Source organism: Natator depressus, chromosome 24, assembly GCF_965152275.1.
Source record: "Natator depressus isolate rNatDep1 chromosome 24, rNatDep2.hap1, whole genome shotgun sequence".
Lineage (NCBI taxonomy): Eukaryota > Metazoa > Chordata > Testudines > Cheloniidae > Natator > Natator depressus.
In genome coordinates, this window is record NC_134257.1 from 9,422,907 (window position 1) to 9,448,510 (window position 25,604).

General features: G+C 58.4%; 1 protein-coding gene across 1 annotated transcript in view; it reads left to right on the forward strand.

The window, feature by feature from the left end:
• Nucleotides 1-25,604, forward strand: part of SEMA6C (semaphorin 6C) — an 89,810-nt gene that overhangs the window by 57,564 nt on the left and 6,642 nt on the right. The window contains exons 6-18 of the mRNA XM_074938548.1: nucleotides 524-580; nucleotides 1,446-1,547; nucleotides 2,279-2,369; nucleotides 3,066-3,188; nucleotides 3,751-3,839; nucleotides 4,689-4,906; nucleotides 6,522-6,653; nucleotides 7,158-7,313; nucleotides 8,378-8,551; nucleotides 9,026-9,163; nucleotides 12,919-12,996; nucleotides 16,940-16,995; nucleotides 17,724-17,774. Of these exons, the coding sequence (XP_074794649.1) occupies nucleotides 524-580; nucleotides 1,446-1,547; nucleotides 2,279-2,369; nucleotides 3,066-3,188; nucleotides 3,751-3,839; nucleotides 4,689-4,906; nucleotides 6,522-6,653; nucleotides 7,158-7,313; nucleotides 8,378-8,551; nucleotides 9,026-9,163; nucleotides 12,919-12,996; nucleotides 16,940-16,995; nucleotides 17,724-17,774 (1,465 nt within the window). The remainder of the gene's footprint in view (nucleotides 1-523; nucleotides 581-1,445; nucleotides 1,548-2,278; nucleotides 2,370-3,065; nucleotides 3,189-3,750; nucleotides 3,840-4,688; nucleotides 4,907-6,521; nucleotides 6,654-7,157; nucleotides 7,314-8,377; nucleotides 8,552-9,025; nucleotides 9,164-12,918; nucleotides 12,997-16,939; nucleotides 16,996-17,723; nucleotides 17,775-25,604) is intronic.

Genomic DNA, 25,604 nt, shown 5'->3' on the forward strand with positions numbered 1-25,604 from the left:
GCAATCTTCCCTCATGTCAGAATGGGGTGCAGTGGTTAGAGCAGGGGGCTGGGAGCCAGGACTCCTGGGTTCTGTTGTCAGCTCTGCAGAGAGAGTGTTCTTCTGCGGTGAGAGCAGGGGGCTGGGAACCAGGACTCCTGGGTTCTGTTGTCAGCTCTGCAGAGAGTGTTCTTCTGCGGTGAGAGCAGGGGGCTGGGAGCCAGGACTCCTGGGTTCTGTTGCCAGCTCTGCAGAGAGAGTGTTCTTCCGTGGTGAGAGCAGGGGGCTGGGAGCCAGGACTCCTGGGTTCTATTTCACCTCTGGGTCGAGGGGTTAGAACAGTGGCCTGGGCGTTCTTGGCCCACCCTGCTCAGAGTTAAAAGCTGCTGGCCAAGGCTGTCCACAGAGCAGCCTGTGACCTCAGCTGCCATCCTGCCCTGCCCTGCCCTTCCTTAGCCAGAGGCCTGCGTGGTCCCATGCTCCCCCCCAGAACACCTTTGTGCCCCTCCTAACCCCCTTCCTTTGCCCCCCACCCCTTCTCTAGCATCTCACCTGGAAGACCCAGGACATGAAGAACTGCGCCATGCGTGGGAAGCTGCGGGTAAGAAATGTGGCTCCACCTCCAGATGTTCCTGTACAGATGTTCCCTCCTAGGCCACCCCAGGGAGAGGGGGGAGCTGGAGTCTGAAAATGCCCCTGTGCGAGTCCTGGAGCCTCTCTCTCGCCCATAAGAAAGGCCATCCTGGGTCAGACCAAAGGTCCATCTAGCCCAGTATCCAGTCTTCCGGCAGTGGCCAGTGCCAGGTGCCCCAGAGGGAATGAACAGAGCAGGTGATCATCAAGTGATCCATCCCATCGCCCATTCCTGATGGGTGTCTGAGCTCCTATAGCAGGGGGCAGCTCTGGGCACCTGGGAGATTCATCCCCCCCTTCCTGGGAGATGCACTCTAAGGGCTCAGTCCAAAGCCCATGACATCTACAGCTTCAGGGGGGTTTGGCTCGGGGCCCCACCCCCCAGCTTTGTGCCATGCCCCGTATGCCCCTCAGATGTTGCCCTCCACCCCAGGGGTGGCTGCATTCCAGTGGTGCTCTAGGCACAAGCATCCAAAATGCTTTGAGATCCTCCAGGCTGGAAGGGGCTAGGGAAATGTGACATCTCCTTGTTCCCGTCTCTTTTCCTTCTCACTCATCACTTAACCCAGGTTCCGGTGCTGGGTGATGTACACACCTGCTCCACCCCAGGTGACTCACTCCCAATCCCCATCACAGCCAGCTGACCACGCCGCCTTCTTTGCCCCTTCATGCCACCTGATCACACTTCCCGTATTCCAGGAAGCCCACAGCCACCCCATAGACCCCTCCTTCCCAGTGCTAGGCAAACCCATGCCTCCCCCACCCCAATGCCAGGTGACCCCCACCCCTTCCCCAATCCCCTTTAATTTGGATCATGGCTACCTCCCCCGCAGGACGAATGCTATAACTACATCAAGGTGCTGGTGCCCAAGAATGATCAGACCCTCTTCGCCTGCGGGACGAATTCCTTCAATCCCATGTGCCGGACCTACAAGGTGAGGACACCAGCCACCCGTCCCCCGCACTGGTCTGTCTGCAGCATCACAGAGCCCCACGGGGACCAAGCTGAGCTCATGCAGGGGCTGAGGTGGTGGGGTTTGGGGGGTGGATGGACACTGGTTGCTGGCTGGATCCCTTTCTCACTTTGCGCCCTGCACATGCTCAGGGCTGTTCCTGGTGGCCCACATGGCTGGACAAATCTTGTTAGGCGCCAATGAACTTCCAGCGACCGTGCTGCAGGGGCTGGCCCAGCTCAGCAGGCTCTTAGGTTCCAATCCAGGCTCAGGGCTCAAAGGCTGGGCCGGCAGGCGACTGCTGGGTGACCCCCGGGTGAAATGAGTTTGCTAGGGCTCAGCCCAGGTGTCCAGGACTCAGAAACCACCCCCCTGTGGGCAGCCTCGGCGGAGAGGCCAAGGAGTGAGTGGGTCCCACAGACTGGAGTCTCCCCCAGGTCAGGTATGAGCGCGCCTTGTCCGATTCTCCCAGGGTCAGAGTGGGGCAATGCATGCTGGGAGCAGGAGGCCCCATGGGCCGCGTCTCGCTATCAAAGGTGATGGGTGGCCATCAGCTACATGGGCCGCACTCAGGCCACCCAGGACCTGTGAGGGTCAGGCCAGCCCAGCCCTCCCTTGACGGGGCCCCATGCATCGCTGTGGCGTGCTGTCCTGTGAGGCCCTGGGGTGGTATTTGCGTGGCTCATGAGTTCACCTTGGCCCTTGGTTCCCAGATCAGCAGCCTGGAGCAGGAAGGGGAGGAGCTGAACGGCCAGGCCCGCTGCCCCTTCGATGCCAAGCAGACCAACGTTGCCCTCTTTGCAGGTACGCTGCCACGCCCTCGGTGGGTGGTGGGACACAGACTGAGTGGTGCAGACAGCCTCCGGATGCCGTGCCGGGATGAGGGGGTGACAATCAGGGTCCAGACACCCCATGGGGAGAACAGGGGGTCTGATCCCCACTGAATATGCAATTGCACAGGCAGAGGAGTCGCCCTGTGCGGGGGAAAAGCCGCTTCTCCCTTTGTTTGGTCACAGACTTTAAAGCGTAATGTCAGTGAGCAGCGTAGTCCTGTAACGTGCACCCTCAGCTGAGTCAGTTGCTTATTCTCTGGGGTTTGGACCCCTGTTCTCCCCCGGGGTGTCCAGACCTGGGGGTCGTTCTGGGTCTGCAGGGGGGGGCACGCACAGTTCTGACCCATATGGGGGTTTGCATTCTGACACCTTGACGTTGGGGGGTGTGGGGTCTGTCTATCTATCCCCATACACCCCTCTATCTATCTGTTTATCTATCTATCTATCTGTCTATCCCCATACACCCCCCTCTATCTATCTATCTATCTATCTATCTATCTATCCCCGGTCAACCCCTCTATCTACCTATCTATCTCCATACACCCCATCTATCTATCCATCCATCCATCCCCACACACTCCCTCTATTTATTTATCTATGTATCTAATCTTCCCTTTACTCTCCCTCCCTCCCTCTCTTCTCTCTTGTTCTTCCTCCCCTCTTCCAGATGGGAACCTGTACTCAGCCACCGTGGCAGACTTCCAGGCCAGTGACGCGGTGATTTACCGCAGCCTGGGCGAGAGGAGTCCCGTGCTCCGCACCATCAAGTACGACTCCAAGTGGCTGCGAGGTGAGAGGGCCGGAAGCCGCGGGGAAGCCCTGGATGGGGGCGGGGGAGCAGCAGGAATACATCGTATTTGGGAGCCTTGCCCCCAGGCCAGGATTTGCTTGGAGCTGTCCCAGGGAAGCAAATGACTCATATCAAGGGAACTAGCAGGAACCTTAGCTCTAGCAGGGAGCATAGATTAGTGGTTAGAGCAGGGGGCTGGGCGCCAGGACTCCTGGGTTCTGTTCCCAGCTCTGGGAGGGGATTGGGGTCTAGTGGTTAGAAGAGCGGGCAGGCAGTCAGGACTGCTGGTTTCTCTCCCCAGTTCTGGGAGGGGAGTGGGGTCTAGTGGTTAGAGCAGGTGAGACTGGACTTCTGGATTCTATTCCTGGCTCTGCTACTATCTCCGGCAAGCCCCTTCCCCACCTTTTGCCTCAGTTTCCCCCGTGTGTAGTGAGGATAACATTGACCCAGCCCTCGGTGGGGCGGGGCTCTGAGGCTTCCTGAATTAATATCTGCAAAGTGCTCTGAGCTCCTTATGTGGCTCCTCCCGACTTCACCCCCCTGTCTCTGCCCCTCCCCCCAGAGCCCCACTTCCTCCACGCCCTGGAGTACGGGAACTACGTTTACTTCTTCTTCCGGGAGATCTCCATGGAATACACCACACTGGGCAGGGTGAGTGCTGAGCGGGGGCCGAGGGGACTCAGCGTAGCCAGGCCTCAAGGAGTGGGGTGCAACCATGGTGGGTAGGGGTTGGCATGCTGATGGTCGGGGGCACCGTGTCCTCTGGGGCTGCCTCCTGGTGGCACCCACAGCCCAGTATGGCCATACCCCGGTGCCTGGATGTGGTAGCGCCCTGACGGCCAAAGGGGCCCATGCCCAGCGCCTCCCAGCCTGGGCTTTGCAATGGGATCAAAGGGAGCTGGGCATCTAAATCCCATAGACAGAAAAGATGAGGGGATCCCTGAACCCTTTAAGCCACTTTCTAAATCCCTGCCCCGTGGCTCTCCATGGGGGGATGGGCAGGATTCCCCATTGCTCCCGATGGGGGATGGGAGGGATTTTTTATTGCTCTTGATGGGGGGATGGGAGGGATTCCCCACTGCTCTCAATGAGGGGTTGAGAGGGATTCCCCGTTGCTCTCCATGGGGGAATGGGAGGGATTCCCCATTGCTCTCCATGGGGGAATGGGAGGGATTCCCCATTGCTCTCCAAGGGGGCATTCTCAGTGGGAGCCGCTGGGTACTGAGCAGCTTTGAACAGTCCACCCCCTTAGGCTTGGAGCCCACTGTGTGCCCATCACTGCGGCCTCTGGCCAGGCCCTGCTTCAGTTAAGCCCCACAGCAGGAAGAGAATGCTCCCTCACCCCCCTTAATCCGAGGCAGCGTAAACACTCAGCCCAAAGGCGAAGCCTGGCCCCGGCTGGGCCTGCCGCAGGGCACCTCAGCCTGGCTGGAGCTGGGTGTCAGCACCCCCAGCAAGGCCAGCCGGCCCCTCCCCGTAACCAGTGCCCTGCCCCAGCAGGTGATCTTCTCGCGCGTGGGCCGGGTGTGTAAGAACGACATGGGGGGTTCGCCCCGTGTGCTGGAGAAGTACTGGACCTCCTTCCTCAAGGCCCGGCTCAACTGCTCCGTGCCCGGAGATGCCTTCTTCTACTTTGACGTGCTGCAGGCCATCACCGACGTCTTCCAGGTCAACGGGCGCCCCGCTGTCTTCGGGGTGTTCACCACGCAGTCCAACAGGTACCGCAGCCCCCCTCCAGCCCTGCCAGCTTGCTCGGTGGGGCGGGACCTCGTGGGCCCTCCTGCTAATGGCCCAGCAGCACCCAGGGTACCAGGCCCTGGAGCATGGCGCTAGGATGCCATATGCCTGCAAGGCATCGTGTGCCTTCAGGGTCCTTCTGGGGGCACTGGGGCTGGGGGGGAGGAATCTGAAGGTGTTGACAGGAAAGGATGAGTTGGGATCCACTCCCCAGTCTGGGGAGGAGGGAGCTGGCTCTGCTGCTGGCTTCCCATGTGACCATGGATAAGTCACTTGATCGCACCGTGCCTCAGTTTCCTCTTCAGTACAATGGGGATAAGGAAATGTCTCTGCCTCCCGGGGGGGTGGGAGGATCAATCCATTCCTGCCAGTGGTGGGCTCCGATAGGGAGCAGAGGAGCCTGCTAGAAAAGGCTGAAAAGGGCAGGCGCAGAACTGTGGGAGGGGGCCTGGATGTATAAATCCCCCTGCTGTGCCTCCCCCATCGCCCTGTCACTTCCTGCCTGCAAAGCCTATTGGGATTCTTTATAAATGGCCCTGCGATAACAAGTGGTGTGCATAGCCCAGAGACCCTACAATAACAAACCAGTGTGCATAGCCCAGAGACCCAGTGTGCATAGCCCAGAAATCTAGACAGATTGGAGGATTGGGCCAAAAGAAATCTGATGAGGTTCAATAAGGATAAGTGCAGGGTCCTGCAATTAGGACAGAAGAATCCAATGCACCGCTACAGACTAGGGACCGAATGGCTCGGCAGCAGTTCTGCGGAAAAAGACCTAGGGGTGACAGTGGACGAGAAGCTGGATATGAGTCAGCAGTGTGCCCTTGTTGCCAAGAAGGCCAATGGCATTTTGGGATGTATAAGTAGGGGCATTGCCAGCAGATCGAGGGACGTGATCGTTCCCCTCTATTCGACACTGGTGAGGCCTCATCTGGAGTACTGTGTCCAGTTTTGGGCCCCACACTACAAGAAGGATGTGGATAAATTGGAGAGAGTCCAGTGAAGGGCAACAAAAATGATTAGGGGTCTAGAGCACATGACTTAAGAGGAGAGGCTGAGGGAACTGGGATTGTTTAGTCTGCAGAAGAGAAGAATGAGGGGGGATTTGATAGCTGCTTTCAACTACCTGAAAGGGGGTTCCAAAGAGGATGGCTCTAGACTGTTCTCAATGGTAGCAGATGACAGAACGAGGAGTAATGGTCTCAAGTTGCAATGGGGGAGGTTTAGATTGGATATTAGGAAAAACTTTTTCACTAAGAGGGTGGTGAAACACTGGAATGCGTTACCTAGGGAGGTGGTAGAATCTCCTTCCTTAGAGGTTTTTAAGGTCAGGCTTGACAAAGCCCTGGCTGGGATGATTTAACTGGGAATTGGTCCTGCTTCGAGCAGGGGGTTGGACTAGATGACCTTCTGGGGTCCCTTCCAACCCTGATATTCTATGATTCTATGATTCTATGACCCTACAATAACAAACCAATGTGCACAGCCCAGAGACCCTACAATAATAATCCAAGCTGGGCCCAGCAGCAGCTGAGTGGAGGTTGGAGCCACCAGCAGCCCCACTCAGGCCTCCCCTCATCTCTACCACCCCCACAGCATCACCGGCTCGGCTGTCTGTGCCTTCTACCTGGACGACATTGAGCGAGCGTTCACCGGGAAGTTCAAGGAGCAGAAGAACGCGGATTCCGTCTGGACCGCAGTGCCGGAGGAGAAGGTGCCTAAACCCAGGTAAACAGCCCCCTCGAAACGGAGCAGGACGTGTGTGGGCTGTTACTGGGCACAGCCCCTGGCCTGGCCTTCGAGGCAATGGGCCAGAAGCCAGGACTCCTGGGTTCTATTTCCAACACTGGGGCTAGGGGCTAGAACAGTGGCCTGGGCATCAGAGCAGAGGGTTGGGAACCAGGACTCCTGGGTTCTTCTCCCGGCTCTTGGAGGGGAGTATGGTCTAGTGGTTGGAGCATGGGTGGGAGCCTCTTTGGAGGGGGAGGGCGGGAAGTGGGGTCTAGGGGGTTCTACCCTTGCACCTTAATTATGTAGAGATGGACACATGGTTTGGTTAACACCACATCGGCTCCCTTGGGGGCTCCGCAGTCCAACCCTGTGGATGGGATTGGGAGCTGGGCATGTGGAGCAGCTGCAGGATGGGGGGGGCACTGCCCCCTACCCACAGCCAGCTGAGGTGCTACCCCTGGGCCGCCCAAGCCTGCAGCTGGATTCTCTCTGTCCCTACAGGCCAGGCAGCTGCGCCAGCGTTGGCCAAGCGGCCGGCTACAGAACCTCCAACGAGTTCCCCGACGAGACGCTGGCCTTCATCAAGTCCTACCCGCTGCTGGACGAGGCCGTGCCCTCCGCCACGGGAAGGCCCTTGTTCACCAAGACCACCAGCAGGTACCATGTGGGCGCTGGGGCCGGAGGGGCAGCCGAGGAAGGGCCGATGCTTCCTGGGCAGCCAGTAGGCGGGGGACCATCAAGCCCAGTCAGGTCCCATCTAACCCATTGCCCAGGGCTGGGTTCTCCTGTGCCGGATTCACTCCCATCTACCCCATCAAGATCGTCCTCTGCCCTCCAAGGCATTGTCTCATCCTATGGCGAAAGGACCGCGGGGACGGGGCTCCCAGCCCTTCCCCCGGGAGCTGATGGCATCCAGACGCTTTCCCTTCTAAATTGTCCTCTGGCTCCGTTTCAGCTAGGGTGACCAGACAGCAAATGTGAAAAACCGGGACAGGGGGTGGGGGGTAATAGGAGCCTATATAAGGAAAAGACCCCAAAATCGGGACTGTCCCCATAAAATTGGGACATCTGGTCACCCAAGTTTCAGCCCATCCGCCCCAGTCCCTGCTGGCTCACCCTAAACAGCCCCGTGCAGCCTGATCCTCCTGCCCACCAGGAGTCAGCGAAGGGGAAGTGCACCAGGCTCTGAGTGGGATTGAGGGGCAGCCATCAGTGGCAGAGGCAACCGACCCTGGTCTCTTGCGGCTGGGATCCTTTGGGGCCAGTAAACTATTACCAGCAAATGGTCTTTGGCCAGTGATCAGTGAGAATAAACCACCTGGGCCCTGGCAACAGACCGGCCTCTGCACGTGTACCGATGTGTGCAGATGTGTACGTCTTCACACTGGTGGGTTCACGTGTGTGCACAATGGTGTGCGTGCATGCATGCACTTGTGTGTGCGTTTGCATGTGTGTGCGCCACGCCCAGATAGGGTTCTGTGCGTGCCCATCGTGCACATGCATTTGCAGGTGTGATCACGTGTGCACAGGTATTTGCGTGTGTCTGTATGTTTCTCCCCTGGGCAGTCGTGCTTGTGCGGGGACGTGCGTTGAAGTGCACACACGTGGCCATGTGGGTGCACACGCATGTTCATGTGTCTGTGTGTCCAATGGCTTCCAAGTCCCCTGGGCTGCCACACCAGGCTCGTGCCCTGAGCTGGCTCCCTGCCACCCCCCCACAGGTACAAGCTGACCCAGCTGGCAGTCGACCCAGCCGCTGGCCCCCACAGGAACTACACGGTGCTGTTCCTCGGCTCGGAGGACGGGAAGGTGCTGAAGGTTCTTACGGGGACTAAGGAGAACTCCAGCGTGGAGACCCTGCTCCTGGAGGAGATCAGTGTCTACAGCCCGGCCCAGTGAGTGCAGCTGGGGCACCATGCGCTCGGCCTGGAACGAGAGATGGAGACCAAACAAAGCACTCGCTAGAGAGAGTGGGACCTAGTGGTTACAGCAGGACTCCTGGGTTCTAGTCTCAGTTTTGGGGACTCAGGGTCGAGTGGATTAGAGCAGGACTCCTGGGTTCTAGCCTCAGTTTTGGGGACACGGGGTCTAGTGGTTAGAGCAAGGGGGAGGGGGATCTCGGCTTCAGGGTTCTGTTCCTGGATGTGGCTGAGTGATTAGCAAAGGGACCTGGGAGTCTGGATTCCTGCGTTCTCTTCCCCTGTGCCACTGACTAGCTGTTTAGCCTGGGAGTCTTGCCATGCCTCAGTTTCCCCACCTGTCAAACAGGGAGAGCAATTCTGCTGTACCTGTGCTCTTGTGGAAGGAGGGGCTCGGGGCGTGGGGGTGCGTGCTCGGTTTTGACTCTGGCTCTCTGTGCTTGGCCCCAGGTGCAACGTGAAGAGGGAGGACAGGCGGATTGTGGGCCTGGAGCTGGACACGGCCCACCAGGCCCTGTACGTGGCCTTCTCCAGCTGCGTGCTGCGTGTGCCGCTCAGCCGCTGTGACGCCTATGGGAGCTGCCGGAAGTGAGTGGGGGATGGGCCGTGGGTTGGGCTGCTGCCCCCTGGCGTGGAGGGACCCTTCCCAGCAGGGTCCCGAAGGTCCGGCAGGGCCGGGGCTCCATTCACACAGTGCGCGTGCTGTGGGGGTGAGAGGGAAGGGAACTGTGTGTGTGCTAGGTGGGAGTGTGTGTGTGTGTGTGTGCGCACGCAGGGTGTACAGCATGTGTGTGTGTTTCAGGGAAGTGTGTATCTGAGTGTCAGGGAAGTGTGCACGTGTGTGGGGGGGTGTTGGGGGAAGTCTGCGTGTGTGTGTGGAGGGCATGGGGGGTGTACAGCATGTGTATGTGTGTGTGTGTGTGTGCGTGTGTGTGTGAAGGGCATGGGGGTTGTACAGCATGTGTAGGTGTGTTGGGGAAGTGTGTGTGTAGGGTGTGTGTGTTGGGGAAGTGTGTGTGTGTGTCGAGGGCAGGGGGTGTACAGCATGTGTATGTGTGTCGAGGGGGAGTGTGTGTGTGTGTCAAGGGAGTGTATGTGTGTAGGGTGGGGGGGTGTACAGCATGTGTATGTGTGTCATGGGGAAGTGTGTGTGTGTGTGCGTGTGTGTGTGTGTAGGGTGGGGGGTGTACAGCATGTGTATGTGTGTCATGGGGAAGTGTGTGTGTGTGTGTGCGTGTGTGTGTGTGTAGGGTGGGAGGGTGTACAGCATGTGTATGTGTGTCATGGGGAAGTGTGTGTGTGTGTGTGTGTGCGTGTGTGTGTGTGTAGGGTGGGGGGGTGTACAGCATGTGTATGTGTGTCATGGGGAAGTGTGTGTGTGCGTGTGTGTGTGTGTGTAGGGTGGGGGGGTGTACAGAATGTGTGTGTGTGTTGATGGGGAGTGTGTGTGTGTTAGAGTAGGGTGTGTTTGGACCGTAAGCAGCCATTGGCTCTCCCAGTGCCCCTGCCTGGCCCGTGTCCCAGCCCCGACAGGTGTGAATGCCCAACCCGAGCCAGTTCCAAGAAACCCAGAGCCCCTGCAATCTCTCTCTGACCTTTCCATGTCCTTTATCTGGCAATTAAAACCACCTATAAAAAGCCCCCAGCGAAGCCCTGAGCAACCCCCCTCCAAGTCATCAGGAGAAGGGATAACAGCACACGGAGCAGCACTGGGCTGGCATTAAAAGCATGGGGGCCTGTCTAGTGGTTGTGGAGGAGGAAGGGAGTCAGGACTCCTGGGTTCTATTCCCAGCTCTGGGAGGAGACTGGGGTCTAGTGGTTGGAGTGGAGGAGGGGGAAGGGAGCCAGGACTCCTGGGTTCTATTCCCAGCTCTGCCAGTGATTTGTGTGATCTCGAACAGGTCACTTCTGCTCTCTGAGCCCCATTTTCTACATGGCTGAAACTGGCCCTCTGGGGGGCTGCTCGGAGGCGGGGGGTGATGAGTTTGTGTCTCTGCAGCACGTGTTACCAGCTGCGTCATCTCTGCACGGGCTAGTCATTGCTGCTGGGCGCTCTAATCCTTAGCGCTTCTGAGCTGCCTCATCCCTGCAGCTCCCAGCACCGTTCAACTCACTGCACAGAGAGGGGTCGGGCAGACGGCGGGGCTGGGAGCAGAACCCAGGAGTTCCCTGCTGCCTCGCATTCGTAGTTCCCCCGCCCGGTGCAGCCTGCCCGACCCAGCAGCACCCCTCACCCTCCGGGTGGGAGGAGCTAAAGGAGCACGCTGGACATCCTGACCCTGCTCTCACACCCACGTGTCCCGGGATCAATCCATCAGTGACACGGGCATCGAACCAGGTCTGATCTGACACCTAGGGACAGCCCCCCACTGACTTCACTGGCCTTGGATCGGGCCGTAAGTGAAGGCAGAATCAGGCCCCAGAACGCACCAGTGATCCATGTTGTCTGGTTTCCTGACAGTGTCCCATGCCAGTTGTTTTGGAGGCAGGTAAACCACCCCACCCCCCATATGAGCATTAACTACCCCTGAGGCCAGGAGTGGGGGATTACTTCCTGGCCCTCAGAGGATGATCTGTTGCTGGCTAGCCCTGTCATAGACTCATAGAATATCAGGGTTGGAAGGGACCTCAGGAGGTCATCTAGTCCAGCCCCCTGCTCAGGGCAGGACCAATCTCCAATTTTTGCCCCAGATCCCTAAATGGCCCCTTCAAGTATTGAACTCACAACCCTGGGTTGAGCAAGCCAATGCTCAAACCACTGAGCTATCCCTTGCCCCTGTCCAGGCTGCTACCATTCATATTACTTAAGCAGATGGCTGAAGAGATCTGGGAGCCGTTAGTGACTATCTTTGAGAACTCATGGAGGACGGGAGAGATCCCAGAGGGCTGGAAAAGGGCGAACATAGTAGCTAGCTGTGAAAAGGGGACTAAAGACAACCCAGGGAATTACAGACCAGTCAGCTTAACTGTGGGGTACCTGGAAAGATAATGGAGCAAATAATTAAACAATCGAGTTGCAAACACCTAGAAGAAAATAAGATGATAAGTAACAGTCAACATGGATTTGTCAAGACAGACCATGTCAAACCAACCTAATATCCTTCACTGACAGGGTAACAAGCCTTGTGGTTGGGGGGAAGTGGTAGATGCGGTGTAGCTCGACCTCAGTCAGGCTTTTTATACTGTCTCACGTGACCGTCTCGTAAATGAACTAGAGAAATATAGCTTAGCGATGACTCTACTATAAGGTGGGTGCACAACTGGCTGGAAAAGTGTACTCCGAAAGGAGTTATCAATGGGTCGCAGTCAAGCTGGAAGGACGTGTCGAGTGGGGTCCCGCCGGGATCTCTCCTTGGTCTGGTTCTAGTCAATATCCTCATAATATGTGTGGATGTGGATAACGGCTTAGAGAGTACACTTATGAAGTCTGTGGACATGCCAAGCTGGGAGAGGTTGCAAGCGCTTTCGGGGACAGGATTAGAAATTCAAAATGATCTTGACAAACTGGAGAAATGGTTTGAATTAAATAGGATGAAATTCAATAAGGACAAATGCAAAGTACTCCACTTAGGAAGGAACAATCAGTTGCACACATACAAAATGGGAAATGACTGCCTAGGAAGGAGTACTGCGGAAAAGGATCTGGGGGTTATAACGGATCACAAACTAAATATGAGTCAACAGTGTAATACTGTGGCAAAAAAAGTGAACCTCCTTCTGGGCTGGATTAGCAGGAGTGTTGTAAGCAAGACGCGAGAAGTAATTCTTCTGCTCTACATGGCACTGATAAGGTCTCACCTGGAGTATTGTGTCCATTCCTGGGGGCCATGCTTCGGGAAAGATGTGGACAAATTGAAGGAAGTCCAGAGGAGAGCGACAAAAACGATTAAAGGTCTAGAAAGCTTGACCTGCGAGGAAAGATTTAAAAAATTGGGTTTGTTTAGTCTGGAGAAGAGAAAACTGAGTGTGGGACATGATAACAGCCTTCAAGTCGGTAACAGGTTGTGATAAAGAGGAGGGTGATAAATTATTCTCCTTAACCCCTGAGGATAGACAAGAAGCAATGGGCTTAAATTGCAGCAAGGGAGATTTAGGTCAGACATTAGAAAAAACTTCCTAACCGTAAGGCTAGTTAAGCACTCAAGCAAATTACCTAGGGAAGTTTGGGAATCTCGTTGTTGGAGGTTTTTAAGAGCAGGTTGAACAAACACCAGTCAGGGATGGTCTAGATAATATTTAGTCCTGCCTCGGTGCAGGGGATTGGATCAGGTGGCCTATCGAGGTTCTGTCCACCCCTGCATTTCTGTGATCCTGCGTCTGATCTGCTTCCCAATCCATCACAGGAGCTGCTTGGCCTCCCGTGATCCATACTGTGTCTGGCTCAGGCCAGGAGCGTGTGTGGCTTTTGGACAAGAAATCAGGTGAGTGGCTCTGGTTAGAGATTGGGAGGGGCGGGGGATTTCCCAGGGGTCTTCCCAGTCCCTGGTCAGTGTCTGCGCACAACACAAGGGAGGGCTGTTGAAGCAAACCAGATGCAGGTTTCAAATGTGCCCTGACACAACTCAGCTGGGGGATGGAAGAATTTACTGTATGTCCCTGACTAGCTGCCCTGCCTTGGCCAACTCCACCAATCCCTGAGCCTGTTACACATTGCCCACCCGGCGTGCGCTCATTTGCACCAGTCAAATCAGGACAGTGGCCTTTCACCCCCACTTCAGGGCAGCAGGGAGTCCGGCTCAGATTCTCCTGTCCTCTCCCCACCCCTCTGCACCGGTCTCCTTCACACCGTGTCGCTCCTCTGCGTCTCTGGTGAGCGGGGTCGGCCTCTCTGTCACTGCCAACTCTTGGGCTCCGTTCGAGTCGCTCTTGCACGGTCTGAATCGGCTCCCATCCCGGAAACCCCCATGGAGCTCGGCAATACGGAAAACTCTCCCCACGCTGAGTCCCGAGGGTGCCGTGGGGAAAGCCCCTTCCCTTCAGCGGGGGTGTAACACCCACACGCACACAGCTGTGGCGAGTGTGATCCAGTTGTCACAGCTGGTGCGCACCTGTTCCCTGATTGCACGGTCGTTTTCCCCAGCGCACAGTGGGTGTGACAGGCTGCCGGCGCCATCTGATAGCACCCTGCTCTGTGTACCCGCCTGTGCTATCCATGCCTGGCTATGGAGAGTCAGGCCTGAGGCCCCCTCGTTCCCCTGCCCATGTGCTGGCAAAGATGGTTAGCAGAGCTCTCCTTCCCCAGCCCCACCCTCCCTGGAATGCCAGCAGCTGGGTCCCCTTGGGAAGCGTAATGCACACGGCGCTGGGCACCACCCGATGCCAAAGCTGCCTCGCTCCACCCCTCCGGGGGTAGTGGCTCCTTTCTCAGTGAGCTGGTGCAGTTGCCAGGCTGACCATTAGAGGGAGACAGAGTCGCATGCGCTAAGCCGGCGTACTGCAGATGCAAGCTGAGTGCCGCTGTGCCGCGGCAGAGCTGGCTCTGTGCCCATCCGGGAGCATTGTGTCCATGCAGCGGGTCCTGCCCTGTGTCAGGCGCTCCCTTCAATTCCTGGTTCCCCAATCCCCCCAGCTGGCCAGGACCCACTAGGCGTGTGCTCCGAAGCACCCCCTGCTGGAGAAGACGCCTCTGCCAGGACCATGAGAAAACCACAGGGCACAAACCCTGTAATTAGCCTCATTAGGGCTGCAGCACAAATAAACCCCACCACCGGCTCCTAGGGTGGGTGGAGCTTGGTGGCATTACAGCCCTGCCTCCCAGCTGCATCGAATTAGGATCTTGCGCTGGGGAGCAGCTGCCTGGGAAATAATGGGCTCTGGGTTTGGTTTGGCCTGGGAACACGCACGGAGGGGGAGACACAGCGGCACTAGCCAGAGGGCTCCCCGGCACGTTGCCTTCTGAAGCTGCAAAACAGGGCGCCTAGCGGGGGGACACACGAAAGGCTCCATCCCTGAGAAAGCTCGGGACAAACCCCGCTCCCCGGCTACACGGGCGGCTGGGCTCACCCGCAGAGCAGCCACCACAGCTCCTGCGGCCCCCCGGACTCCTGGGTTCTCAGCCAGCCTTGGGAGTCCCGCCAGATCTGGGTGTCAGAAAGGAACCCATGCCTGTGCGGGGCTGGGAGGAGAGGAGGAAGGTGGAGCTGGTTGGAAGATTTTTTATGAACTGAAATTTCACGGAAGCTGAAATGTTTTGAGACAGGCTGTGACGAACCAGGTTTTGGAGCGGAGGGGGGATGGGGGGAGTCGTGTTCTGTAGCCTGGGGGAAGAGCCAGATTCTGCTCCAGGTCAAAAAATTCAGCTTTGACCCAGGCAAAGCAGGGACTCCCCCGTCCCCAGCCATTGGCCTCACGTCCTTGGACATTTCAACTCCTCTCTTTTGCAAAAACGGTCGGAGAGGCTTGGCTTCCATCCCAGGCAGGACAATACATTTCTGAGCCTCGAAAGGGGATTGTCTGGTCGGCTCTGGAAAGGGTCCGAGTGGTTTGGTAGTGGGGAAAAGACAGAAATCGAGGCTGCTGGTTTGTCAGTGCCTGCGATCATGCGGGTGTTAGATGGTTTACGGTGAAACACTTCAGTGTCGACACCGGGGGGGGGGGGGGCTCCCATCCCTGTCGTTAATCTACCTCCCTAGAGGCAGTAGCTACGTCGAAGGGAGAATTCTTCCATGGGTCTAGCAATGTCTGCACTGCTTTGGTCACACCCCTGAGTGGTCCCATACCTGGGTCGACCTAGTGTGGATCAGGCCTCCGAGACTGCTCCTGCTCCCTCCTGCTCTCTTCTCTTCTCTGAGAGCACTATGTCACGAGCACAACCAGAATTTTGCTAAGGACAGGGCCCAGATTACCTGCCCAGCTTTGAGTGGCGCTGTGACTCTGTGTGCCAGGTAGCAATGCCATGCTTTTGGATTGGGTCCATTCGGCCTTCGGTCGTCTGGTCCGGGCCACCTGGATCCCACCCCTCATTGTTCCCCTGTCTTATGTATACTCCCTCCCTCTTGGAGAGGGGTCAGAGAAGAGCGACAAGAATTATTAGATTGAGGATTGGAAAATCTTATAGTGAGAGCCTCAAGGAGCTCAATCTGTTAAGCTTAACAAAGAGAGCATTGAGGGGTGCTCCCAGTCTAGTGGTACCTAGAGGGGAACAGAAATTTGATAATAGAGGGCTCTTCCATCCAACACAATCCAACGGCTGGGAGTTCAAGCTAGACACATGTGGACTGGGATTTTTAACCGCGAGGTTTATTAACCATCGGCCCAGCTATTGGCCCAGCTAATGACCCAGTGGCGCGGGGAACTCTCCTTCGCTGGACATTTTCAGATCAAGACCGGCTGCTTTTCTAAAAGACCTGCTCGCATTCAACTCAGACCAGGAATTAATTCAGGGAAGTCCAATGGCTGGCGGTCAGCCAGGAGGTCAAACTAGATGATGTGGGTGGGGCCTCCTGAGCTGAACATCTCTCCGTGTGGGTCACCCTCCATCTCACCTGTTCTGTAAGCCCCACAGCCTTCCCCTAAAGAGATAGGTCTGTGCAAGTGCCCCCATCTCACAGATGGGGAAACTGAGGCATGGAGAGCCTGGAGTGAATGGAGAGAATCAAACGCAGGAGTCTTGATTCCAAGTTCCCCTTTTCTCTAGTGACTTGGCGCCACTCCCCTCCCCAAACCAGGAGCAGAACCCAGGTGTCCTGATGCCAAGTCCCCCCTGCTCTAACCACTAAACCACACTTCCGCAGAGGCACTGTCTATTCAATACAGGGTGTTTTATGGGGTCCTCATGACCCCACTAGCCCATCGCAGCCACAGGCTGGATGTTGTTTGCCAAGTGGAAGCCTTAATGCCGGGGGGAAGAGTGTGGACCTGAGAGCAGCCCAGCTCTGCCATGCGGTGACCCTGCATCCAGAAGGGTTGGAGGCGGGGGTGATAGTGTGAATGAGAGCAGTGGGGAGGGGGGTCCTTTTATTGAGCCTCATTTGCCTCTGAGCCCAGGTTGTAGGGGGCAGGGTAGAAGAGGCGTCTCCTAACCGCCTCTCACCTGAATTCCAGATCTTCTGGGTTCTTCACTCTAGCTCCTTCCCTGCTTCCCACCTCTGCCCCCTCCTACCTTTGGCATGAGACTAAGACCCTAAACATCCATGCGGTGAATTGCATCCGACATCAACCCAACTAACCAGCCAAGGGAAGACATTACAACAAAGCCCTGCACGTCAGGCTCCTCCAAGCAGAGAGATGGCTGGGGCTTGGGGGGGGGGGCTCCCTTGCTCTAGCTTTATCTCTGTATGGTTTTTTGGAGCCCCGATTAACGAGCGGAGGGTTTAATCGAGGCGACAGGCTCCTTCACCGCCGTCTCCCTTGGTTTCCTTCCAGGGCTGGATTCGAACAAGATGTTGAGAACGCGGCCAAGCAGCCGGGGAGCTGTCAAGGTAAGTGAGGCCAGGGCCGCACTCCCCCTCTCCCCCCCCGCAGTGGCAGCTGCAGGGGCAGGAAGCGCTGGGGGTCTCCGCAGAGGAGAAACGGGATGAGTCAGCATCCCGGGCTGCCCATAAAACAGCCCTGGCCAAGCAGAACAAAAGTGGCGAGATGCAAAATTTGGACCTGGATTCTAGGGGGGGAAATCCTCGTGTTTCCATTCTGGGGCAGTGGAGGGATCCGGGAGGCAGGGAAGGGGGTATGGGGCCTTTCGCTGCTAGGAGGCTCGCACCCAGCTGGGCCCTGGCCGGGGCACTGGCTGGCTCAGGGGAGCTAGGAATGGGCTATGGGGACTTGCCTTTCTAGGCCTGTCACCCCCTGGGCTCTGGTTCCGACCGGGTGTCTGTCCTAGCTGTTCTTACCAAAAACCCCATGTAGTCTGTGACAACTGAACCCACAAGCGCCCCAGTTTGCAAACCAAGCTCCAGGTCTCCCTGGCTGGGAGTGCTGAGACCCGCGAGGCCGCCCAGATCCTTAGTGGTGTCGCTCCAGTGGATGCTGCTCAGACGCAGGGAGTGGGTGGACCAGGTGCTGGATTAATCCCTGAACCCCCCGTCCCTTGCCCTGTAGTTTCCCACCCTGACATTCCCCCCAGCTCTGCTGCAGTCTCCCCATTCCTGCCCCCTCTCCCCGCTTTGTTCATTGTTGATATCTAGCTACCGCTCTCTTCTCCTTTCTGCAGACGCCGTGACCTCCATGGGGAATCACAACAGTGCCAGTGACTCATCATATGGTCAGTGACCCCGTCTCCCCCCTCTCACTTTCACCCTCCCTCCAACCCTGCTGCCCCCCAAATCCCTCACCCCCAACCCTCTGTGACATCTCCTCCCAAAGCTCTGGGAAGGGACGGGCCCTACATGATTTACTACTCATCGCGGTTCTGTTCTCACCCCCCACCCTGGGGCCGGGGAGAGTTTGAGGGTGGGTTACAACACAGAGGGCTTGTCCCAGTTCCGCTGAGACCCCCAACATCGGGACGTCCCATGAGCACCCCATGCTGGGACACCGTATTGAGACAGCCTGTGAGGACAGGACAGTGGGACAGCCCATGCAGACGCCATGTTGGGATGCCATATTGGGCTGCCCCATGAGGACTCTATATTGGGATGTCACGTTGGGGCATCTCATGGGGATAACCCTTGGCAACACCATGTTGGGGAACCTCAGGGGGATACCATGTTGGGACGTTACATTGAGACACCTCATGGGGATGCCATGCTGGGTCACCTCATGGGGATGCCATGTTGGGACACCTCATGGGGAGGCCATGTTGGGACGTTACATTGAGACAGCTCATGGGGAGGCCATGTTGGGACGTTATATTGAGACACCTCATGGGGAGGCCATGTTGGGACGTTACATTGAGACAGCTCATGGGGATGCCATGTTGGGACACCTCATGGGGAGGCCATGTTGGGACACCATGCTGCGATGCCGCTTGGTGATGCCATGTTGGGTTACTCCATGAGGGTCATATGTTGGGAATCCCCTGACCCCCCAGAGTATTAGCATTGTGCCACTGGCCAGGACCCCCCTGTCTGCAGTATCACCATTGCTTCCTGTTGGGTAAGGGTAACACCCTCCACAAATCCCCCTCACCATCCTACAGGGGCAGCGACAAGCTCCCTCAGGGCCAGGCCCGGCGTCTCCTGCTCTGGGAGTCCGGGCCTGCTGAAGCCTGGTGTCCAAAGATGGCTCCCACCAGGCCCGACCACATCCAGACAAAGAGCTCCCCAGCCAGTGAGGCTTGGCAAGTGGGCAGTTGGGGTGCCGGGGAGGTAAGCAGCCACTGCCCTGAGCGGAGCTCATGGAGAGAGGCCAGAGGGTGCCCACCATGGGTGCCGGGGGTTGCATCACTAGTCTGTCACCATCCACACCGACACGAACCGCGTCCCCTAACCACCATCGCTAACCCCGTCACCTCTCATCATCCCACCCGCCATCTCTGCTCGTCGTCACTCAGAACGTCCCGCATCCCCCTCCGCTGTGGCAGGGACGGAGCCGCTGATCCCCAGGGCTCCGGCGAGAGGTTGGGAACCCACGGCTCGAGTCGGGCCCCGCCACGACGGCCCTAACCCCTAAGGTCGTGCTGTGAATCCAGCGGGCCAGATCCAGGTTCTGTGGGCAGCAGCAGAATTCCTCGCACACCCCAGGCAGCCAGGACCCGACCTGTCTTCCCCCAGGGCCAGGTCTGGAGGAGAAAGCAGGGGCGGACAGCTGCGTGCGTAGTCACTGTTCGAAAGCAGCCAGGAAGGGGCACAAATAGGAGCTGGGTTTATTGAAGAGCAGGGTTAGATTGCAGCAGGCGATGCCCCCTGGCATGGGGTGGGGGCTGAATCTGTCCTGTGGAGCGTCACAAAGAGCCGTGGCAGGGGGCAGAGCGCGGGGCTGGTGTCTCTCTCTCATCTTCTCACCCCTCCGGACTGGGGCTGAGGACACAGGGCCAGCCATGCAGCACCGTAGCAAGTGAGGTGCTGGGCCCAGGCTCTGAGCATGGTGCTCACGCTGGGTGCTGTGTACACGGAGCCAGGCACAGCATGGGCAGGTGCCATGCAAGCTCCTCCTGGGCAGTGCTGGGCTTTTCCCCACCCCACCCACACCTCTGCCAGTGCCCCTCAATCCCGACCCGCAGCCCCCTGCTATCCCAGCCCTGGGCTCCCCCCCTCCCACAGCTCTGCCGGTGCCCCTCAATCCCAACCCTCAGCCCCCTGCTATCCCGGCCCTGGGCTCCCCCCGCCCACAGCTCTGCCGGTGCCCCTCAATCCTGACCAGCAGCCCCCTGCTGTCCCAGCCCTGGGCTCTCCTGGGGCTGTATCACAGGCAGGGCTTTTGCACCTAGGCCCACCCTGCAGTGAGCAATGGGGCCAAGACTGAATGGAGCCCAGCGAGTGAGCTCCTCCTTCCTGCTCCCTCAAGGGGGGTCTCTCCAGGGCAGGGCCCGGGCAGGGGGGCAGGGTGTGGGGGAAGCTCTCCCTGCGTATGCTCTGTGCAGAGCCAGCGTTGGTCTGTAGGGCTCCTGATGCAGCCTCCAGTGGGATGGATCTGGGAGGGGGTATTTTACCATCCAGCAGGGGGTGCTGGCCTACCTGCTTTGCTGCGGGCCTCTGGCCCCTTGTGCCGGCGCTGGGAGTCACTGGTGATAATGCAGTAGGTGGAGGGGGGTGATCAAGCCCTCCAGCAGGTTGGAGGGGGACCCCCTACCCAGATCCCGCAGGGGTGCGGGCTCATGCTGCCATCACCAGCCTGCTGTGTCCCCCTGACGTTTTTCTTTGTCGCCGGCAACGCAGGGCAAGTCCGACCCGCTGGCTCCACCGCCAGTGCTGCGCCCTTCCCGGCGCCCACGGGCCGTACCCAGGCGGGCACGGCCCGAGACGCCCACCCCGCCCCTGGTGCCGGCGACCCGCGCTCCACCTTACGCGTGGCTGTAAACACTCAGGGTAAGAGGGGATGTGCCCGCATGGAGCTGCACGACGGGCTGTCACCGGCACCATTAACTCAAGCCCCGGCTGCGGTTCCCCGGAGCGAGGATTAACCCACGGGAGCATGGCACCTGTTTGCAAGCGGAGAATAACCAGCTCTCTCCCTTTCAGTGGTGTTCGGTGGGGGGCGGGCAGCTTCCCTCAGCGCCTAACCCCTGGCGTGCAAGGAGAAGGGCAGGATCGGGAGGCGAGGGGGTGTGTGCGTATGAGAGCGGTGCGGGGCCAGACTCAGGGCCCGTCTAGCCCAGTGTCCCATCACTGGATGCTGCAGGGGGGGTGGTGAACGCCACTGCAGGTGGGGGTGCTGCTGGACCGGGGCGGGGATTAGGTGACGCAGCAGGGTTTTCATCAGACACTGAAACTTTTTGCAAGTTCGCGCAGGACGTTCTCTGAGCCAGGCTGGGATTTCACGAGCTGGGGGAGAGAAATACAGAGAGAGAGAGAGAAGCCAATAGCCCAGTGACCACCGCGGTCACCTGGCACGGGGAGACCTACGGTCAAGTCCCTGCTCTGAACCTCGGTCTCCCGCATCCCAGGCGACAGCCCCGATCACTGGGCTGCTGGCTGTTCTGGGGAGGAGCGGAGCCGCTCTCGCCGGCTGGGTTTTCGTGAAGAATGGCAAAAGGACGCGGGGTTAGCTCCAGGCCATGCAGGGGTCGTTCTGAAATCCTGAACATTGTCAAGGGCCAGGAGAGAGAGTTCCCACCCGGCTGTAGTGCTCTGTGTGTGAGAAAGAGAGAGAGAGAGCTGTGTGCACAGGGTGCTGGGGGAGGGGGCTGTGCACAGGGTGCTGGGGGGGGGCGTGTGCACAGGCTGCTGTGGGGGGGCATGCACACAGGGTGCTGTGGGGGGGGCGTGTGCACAGGGTGCTGGGGGGGCGCGTGCACAGGGTGCTGTGGGGGGGCATGTGCACAGGGTGCTGGGGGGGCACGTGCACAGGGTGCTGTGTGTGTGTGAGGCGTGTGTACAGGGTGCTCTGTGTGTGTTTGTGTGAGGTGTGCGCACAGGGTGCTGTGGGGGGTGTGTGTGCACAGAGTGCTGTGGGGGGCGTGCGCACAGGGTGCTGTGGGGGGCGTGCGCACAGGGTGCTATGGGGGGGCGTGCGCACAGGGTGCTGTGGGGGGCGTGCGCACAGGGTGCTATGGGGGGCGTGCGCACAGGGTGCTGTGGGGGGGTGTGCACAGGGTACTCTGTGTGTGGGGGGGTGCGCACAGGGTGCTGTGGGGGGTGTGTGCACAGGGTACTGTGTGTCGGGGGGTGCGCACAGGGTGCTGTGGGGTGCGTGCGCACAGGGTGCTGTGGGGGGGGCATGCGCACAGGGTGCTGGGGGGGGCGTGAGCACAGGGTGCTGTGTGTGTGTGTGTCGGTGGGAGGTGTGCACATGTGTGGTGAGAGGTGCATACGTGTGTGTGTCACAGAGCGGCTCATCCTTAGCTCGTCTCCCCTCGATCCCCCAGGCCACACGCAGCAGAGCCAGTGTCATGATGGGGAAACAGGCGCAAAGAGGGGCCGGGACTTGGCCAGGGCCCCAGAGGGAATCAGTAACAGAGCCAGTCCCACACCCTGTCCCCAGCACAAGTCAGGACTCCTGGGTGCTGTTCCAGGTGCTGGGTGGGAGGTGGTTAGAACAGGAGACGGCCCGGTGTCCATGCTGCAGTCGGTGGGAACTTTGGCCCCGCTACCCCAGTGTCCTGCCCTCTGCCATCAGAGCGACCGCTTGGCACTTGCTGCTGCTCTCTTAGTGCCAACAGGGAAGGAGCCATCAGGATTCGGGTCCTGGGGCTGGGAGTTGTGCTGCACAGACAGATCCGCAGCTGGTAAAGACTGGGGTGGCTCCTCTGAAGTCCAGTCCCTCACCCCCCTCTAGGCATTGGGCTGCACCTCCCCCCACCAGAGCCTGGGAGAGAACCCAGGAGTCCTGACACCCGCTCTAACCACTAACCCAACACAGGGACCCAAAGCAGAACCCAGGAGTCCTGCCGCTCTAACCACTAACCGAACACAGGGACCCAGAGCAGAACCCAGGAGTCCTGACACCCGCTCTAACCACTAACCCAATGCAGGGACCCAGAGCAGAACCCAGGAGTCCTGACACGCACTCTAACCACTAACCCAATGCAGGGACCCAGAGCAGAACCCAGGCGTCCTGACCCGAAGGCGGGGGAGCTCTGATGCCTTCCCCCACCTGAGGCTTGTGGTATGACAGGCTCCAGGGCTCTCAGTCCATCCCTCCTGCCCCACGCAGAACTCGCCTGCCGAAGACAAGAAAATGAGTCCAACCCTTTGGAGAGGGGAGGCACAGATGCCCTTTGCCTGGGAGACAGCTGAAGGGCCAGAGCCGAAATGGCTTTTAAAAGCCAAGCCGATTGGGGCATTAGGACTAATGTCTGTTTAAAAAAAAACAGCCAGACACACGCCAAGCTATGAAAACAAAGCCAAGCAGCGAGAGACGTTGCTGCTCCTGGCAGGAGGGAAGGCAAGAAAATAGCCGTCAAATTGCAGCGAGTGCTCGGAAGAGGACTCTGGAGTGAGCGGAAATGGGTCGCAAAAAGCAGCCAGATTATCTTCTCCCCCCGCTGCAGATGAAAGGCTTGTCTGGCCGTATCCAGTCAGCACCGGCACCAGGATGGGCAGGGGGAAGGACCACAGATTGCTGGCAGCTCCGAGCCCTGGATAGAGCCACCGACCCAGCAGGGTACTGGAGGATCATAGGGGATGATTTCAGGGGACCCTCCCCCACCTCCCAGAAAAAACGGCTCATCACACATGCCCCTTATATATACTGCCTGGAAAAATCAGTGGCGGGGCTGTGGTCTAATGGTTAGAGCACGGGACTGGGATGCAGGACTCCTGGGTTCAGTTGGCTCTGGGAGGGGAGTGTTCACGTGTGGTTAGAGCCGATAAATGGCAGTCACGAGTCATGGTGTCTGTTCACAGGGAGGCAGTGGTCTCTAGTGGTTAGAGCAGAAGGGGCTGGGAGTTGGGACTCCTTGGTTCTAGTCTTGGCTCTGGGAGAGGAGTATGGTCTAGTGGTTAGAGCAGGGGACGGGGAGCCGGGACACCTGGATTCTCTTTCTGACTACTGCCAAGGGCTTGTCTGTATGGGAAAGTTATACCAATATAAGATAAGATGAGAATTTAAACCACTAGGGAGATACCAGGATAACCTCCCTGAGAAAGCTCTATTTCTTTTCGGCTTGGCATATATCACTTTGGACAGGGATTATGCTAAACCAAAAAAAAAAAAAAAAAAGCCCCTCATACTGGGATAAAACGTCCCCTCGTCAGTTATATATAGCTAGCATGGTTTGAATTCACACCTGGTCTACACATAAAATGCAGGTCGACATAGCTGCATCGCTCAGGGGTGTGAAAAATTCACAGTCCTCCGCTCCGAGGCTGTGCCAGCCTAACCCCCGGCCTAGACGCGGCTAGGTCGGTGGACGGATGCGTCAGTCAGCTAGCTACCACCGCTCAGGGAAGTGGTGTTCCTACGGCAACGGGGAAGCCCCGTCTGCCACTGTAGGAAGCGTCCCCACTATGGTGCTACAGCGGCATCGCTGGGCCGTGCTAGCATCCGTCGTATGGACGAGTCCTGACACCGGGATAACGTTCCCATGTGAACAAGCCCTGACTCAGTGTGTGGCCCGGTCTCTGCCTCCCTCTGCACCTTCGCTTCCCCAGCCATCAAGGGTGGGAAATGGGACGCATCCGTCCCGGGTGTAAGCCAGGGACCGAGCAGAGATCTGACTGTGACTCTGGACGCCTGTCCCTCGCAGGGCGCCCGTGAGGCTGAATTCATGTGAGCAGGGGCTGGCAGGGCCAGAACAGCAGGGTGAGCAGTTCTGCGTGGGCACGGCGTCTGACCCCTGCTAAGTCAGGGGGGCGGGAGCCCTGAGGGGGGTGTCCTAGTGTATTGTCACTCACGTGACCTTCTAACCAGGAGTCAGTCGAGGACCATCTGTTGTCACTGCTCCCAGAGCCAGGCGAAGAGAGCGGCTCCTGGTGAGCCTTCCCCAGCGCGGGGCCTGTCCCCAACTCAAGGGCCTTCTGCAGCAAAAGGAGGAGAGTGTTTGGTGCCATTCTAGGGAGACTGAGCAGAGGCCAGGGTTGTTAATAACCAAAATCTCTCAAAGCCTCTGAGAGTGACTTTACTGCTACAGTTCTTACTTCAGCCCCCTCTGACATGCAGCCACCTCTGGGGTGGAACACAGCAGCTGTTTATAAAGGACCCAGTCACTCACCACTAACATGCAGCCACCTCTGGGGGGGAACACAGCAGCTGTTTATAAAGGACCCAGTCACTCACCACTAACATGCAGCCACCTCTGGGGGGGAACACAGCAGCTGTTTAACAGCCCCGCAGACCAGGCTGGGACACAGAAGAGAACGTGCAGGGGTAGGGTAGACAGTAATTAGGCAGGTTAGCGTTCAGGCTGGAGAGGGGGGTTAACCCCCTGACACTAGCTGAAAGTGCCTCAGGATCGTCACCAGCCACAAAGGGTTATGCCTCCCCTGAAATACTGCAGCTCCCTGGACACTGGGGTCAGCACCCCCCTTGTATCCACCAGGCTCTTTGCCGGGGGTGGGGGGGGGAGGTCTCTCCTCCAAGCTCCAACCTCCCCAGCCCTGCGGAGCCAGGACCGCAGCGCAAGGCAGCTCAATGCCAGCCCCTGCCCTCCAGATGAGCCAGCCACTTTCCATCAGCAACACTTCCGCCGCCTTGCTTCCATTGCCCAGGGTTACTCATTGCTCTGCCTTGAGCCGTAATGGATGAGGGAATGAGACGGGAGCCGAGCTCCCCCGTCAGCCTTCTGCTAAACGTGGGTGCCCCAGAGCCCTTCGCCTGCCCCATGGAGTTTATCGGGAGGGGTGTCAAGGAAGGGGGAGCTTAGACATGAGCCTGATGCCCAGACTGTAACATCCAGTCTGAGATGCCAGTTCCACCGGCTCGCTACGTTTCCCTGCCCAGCCACGCAGCCCCCGTGGCTTCCCCGGTTAGCCGTGCTGGGACAGGCTCCGCGGCGCAGATGGGCGGCACCAGCTCCCCTGCGTGCGAGCAAAGGGGCCTGCCCTGGGAAATA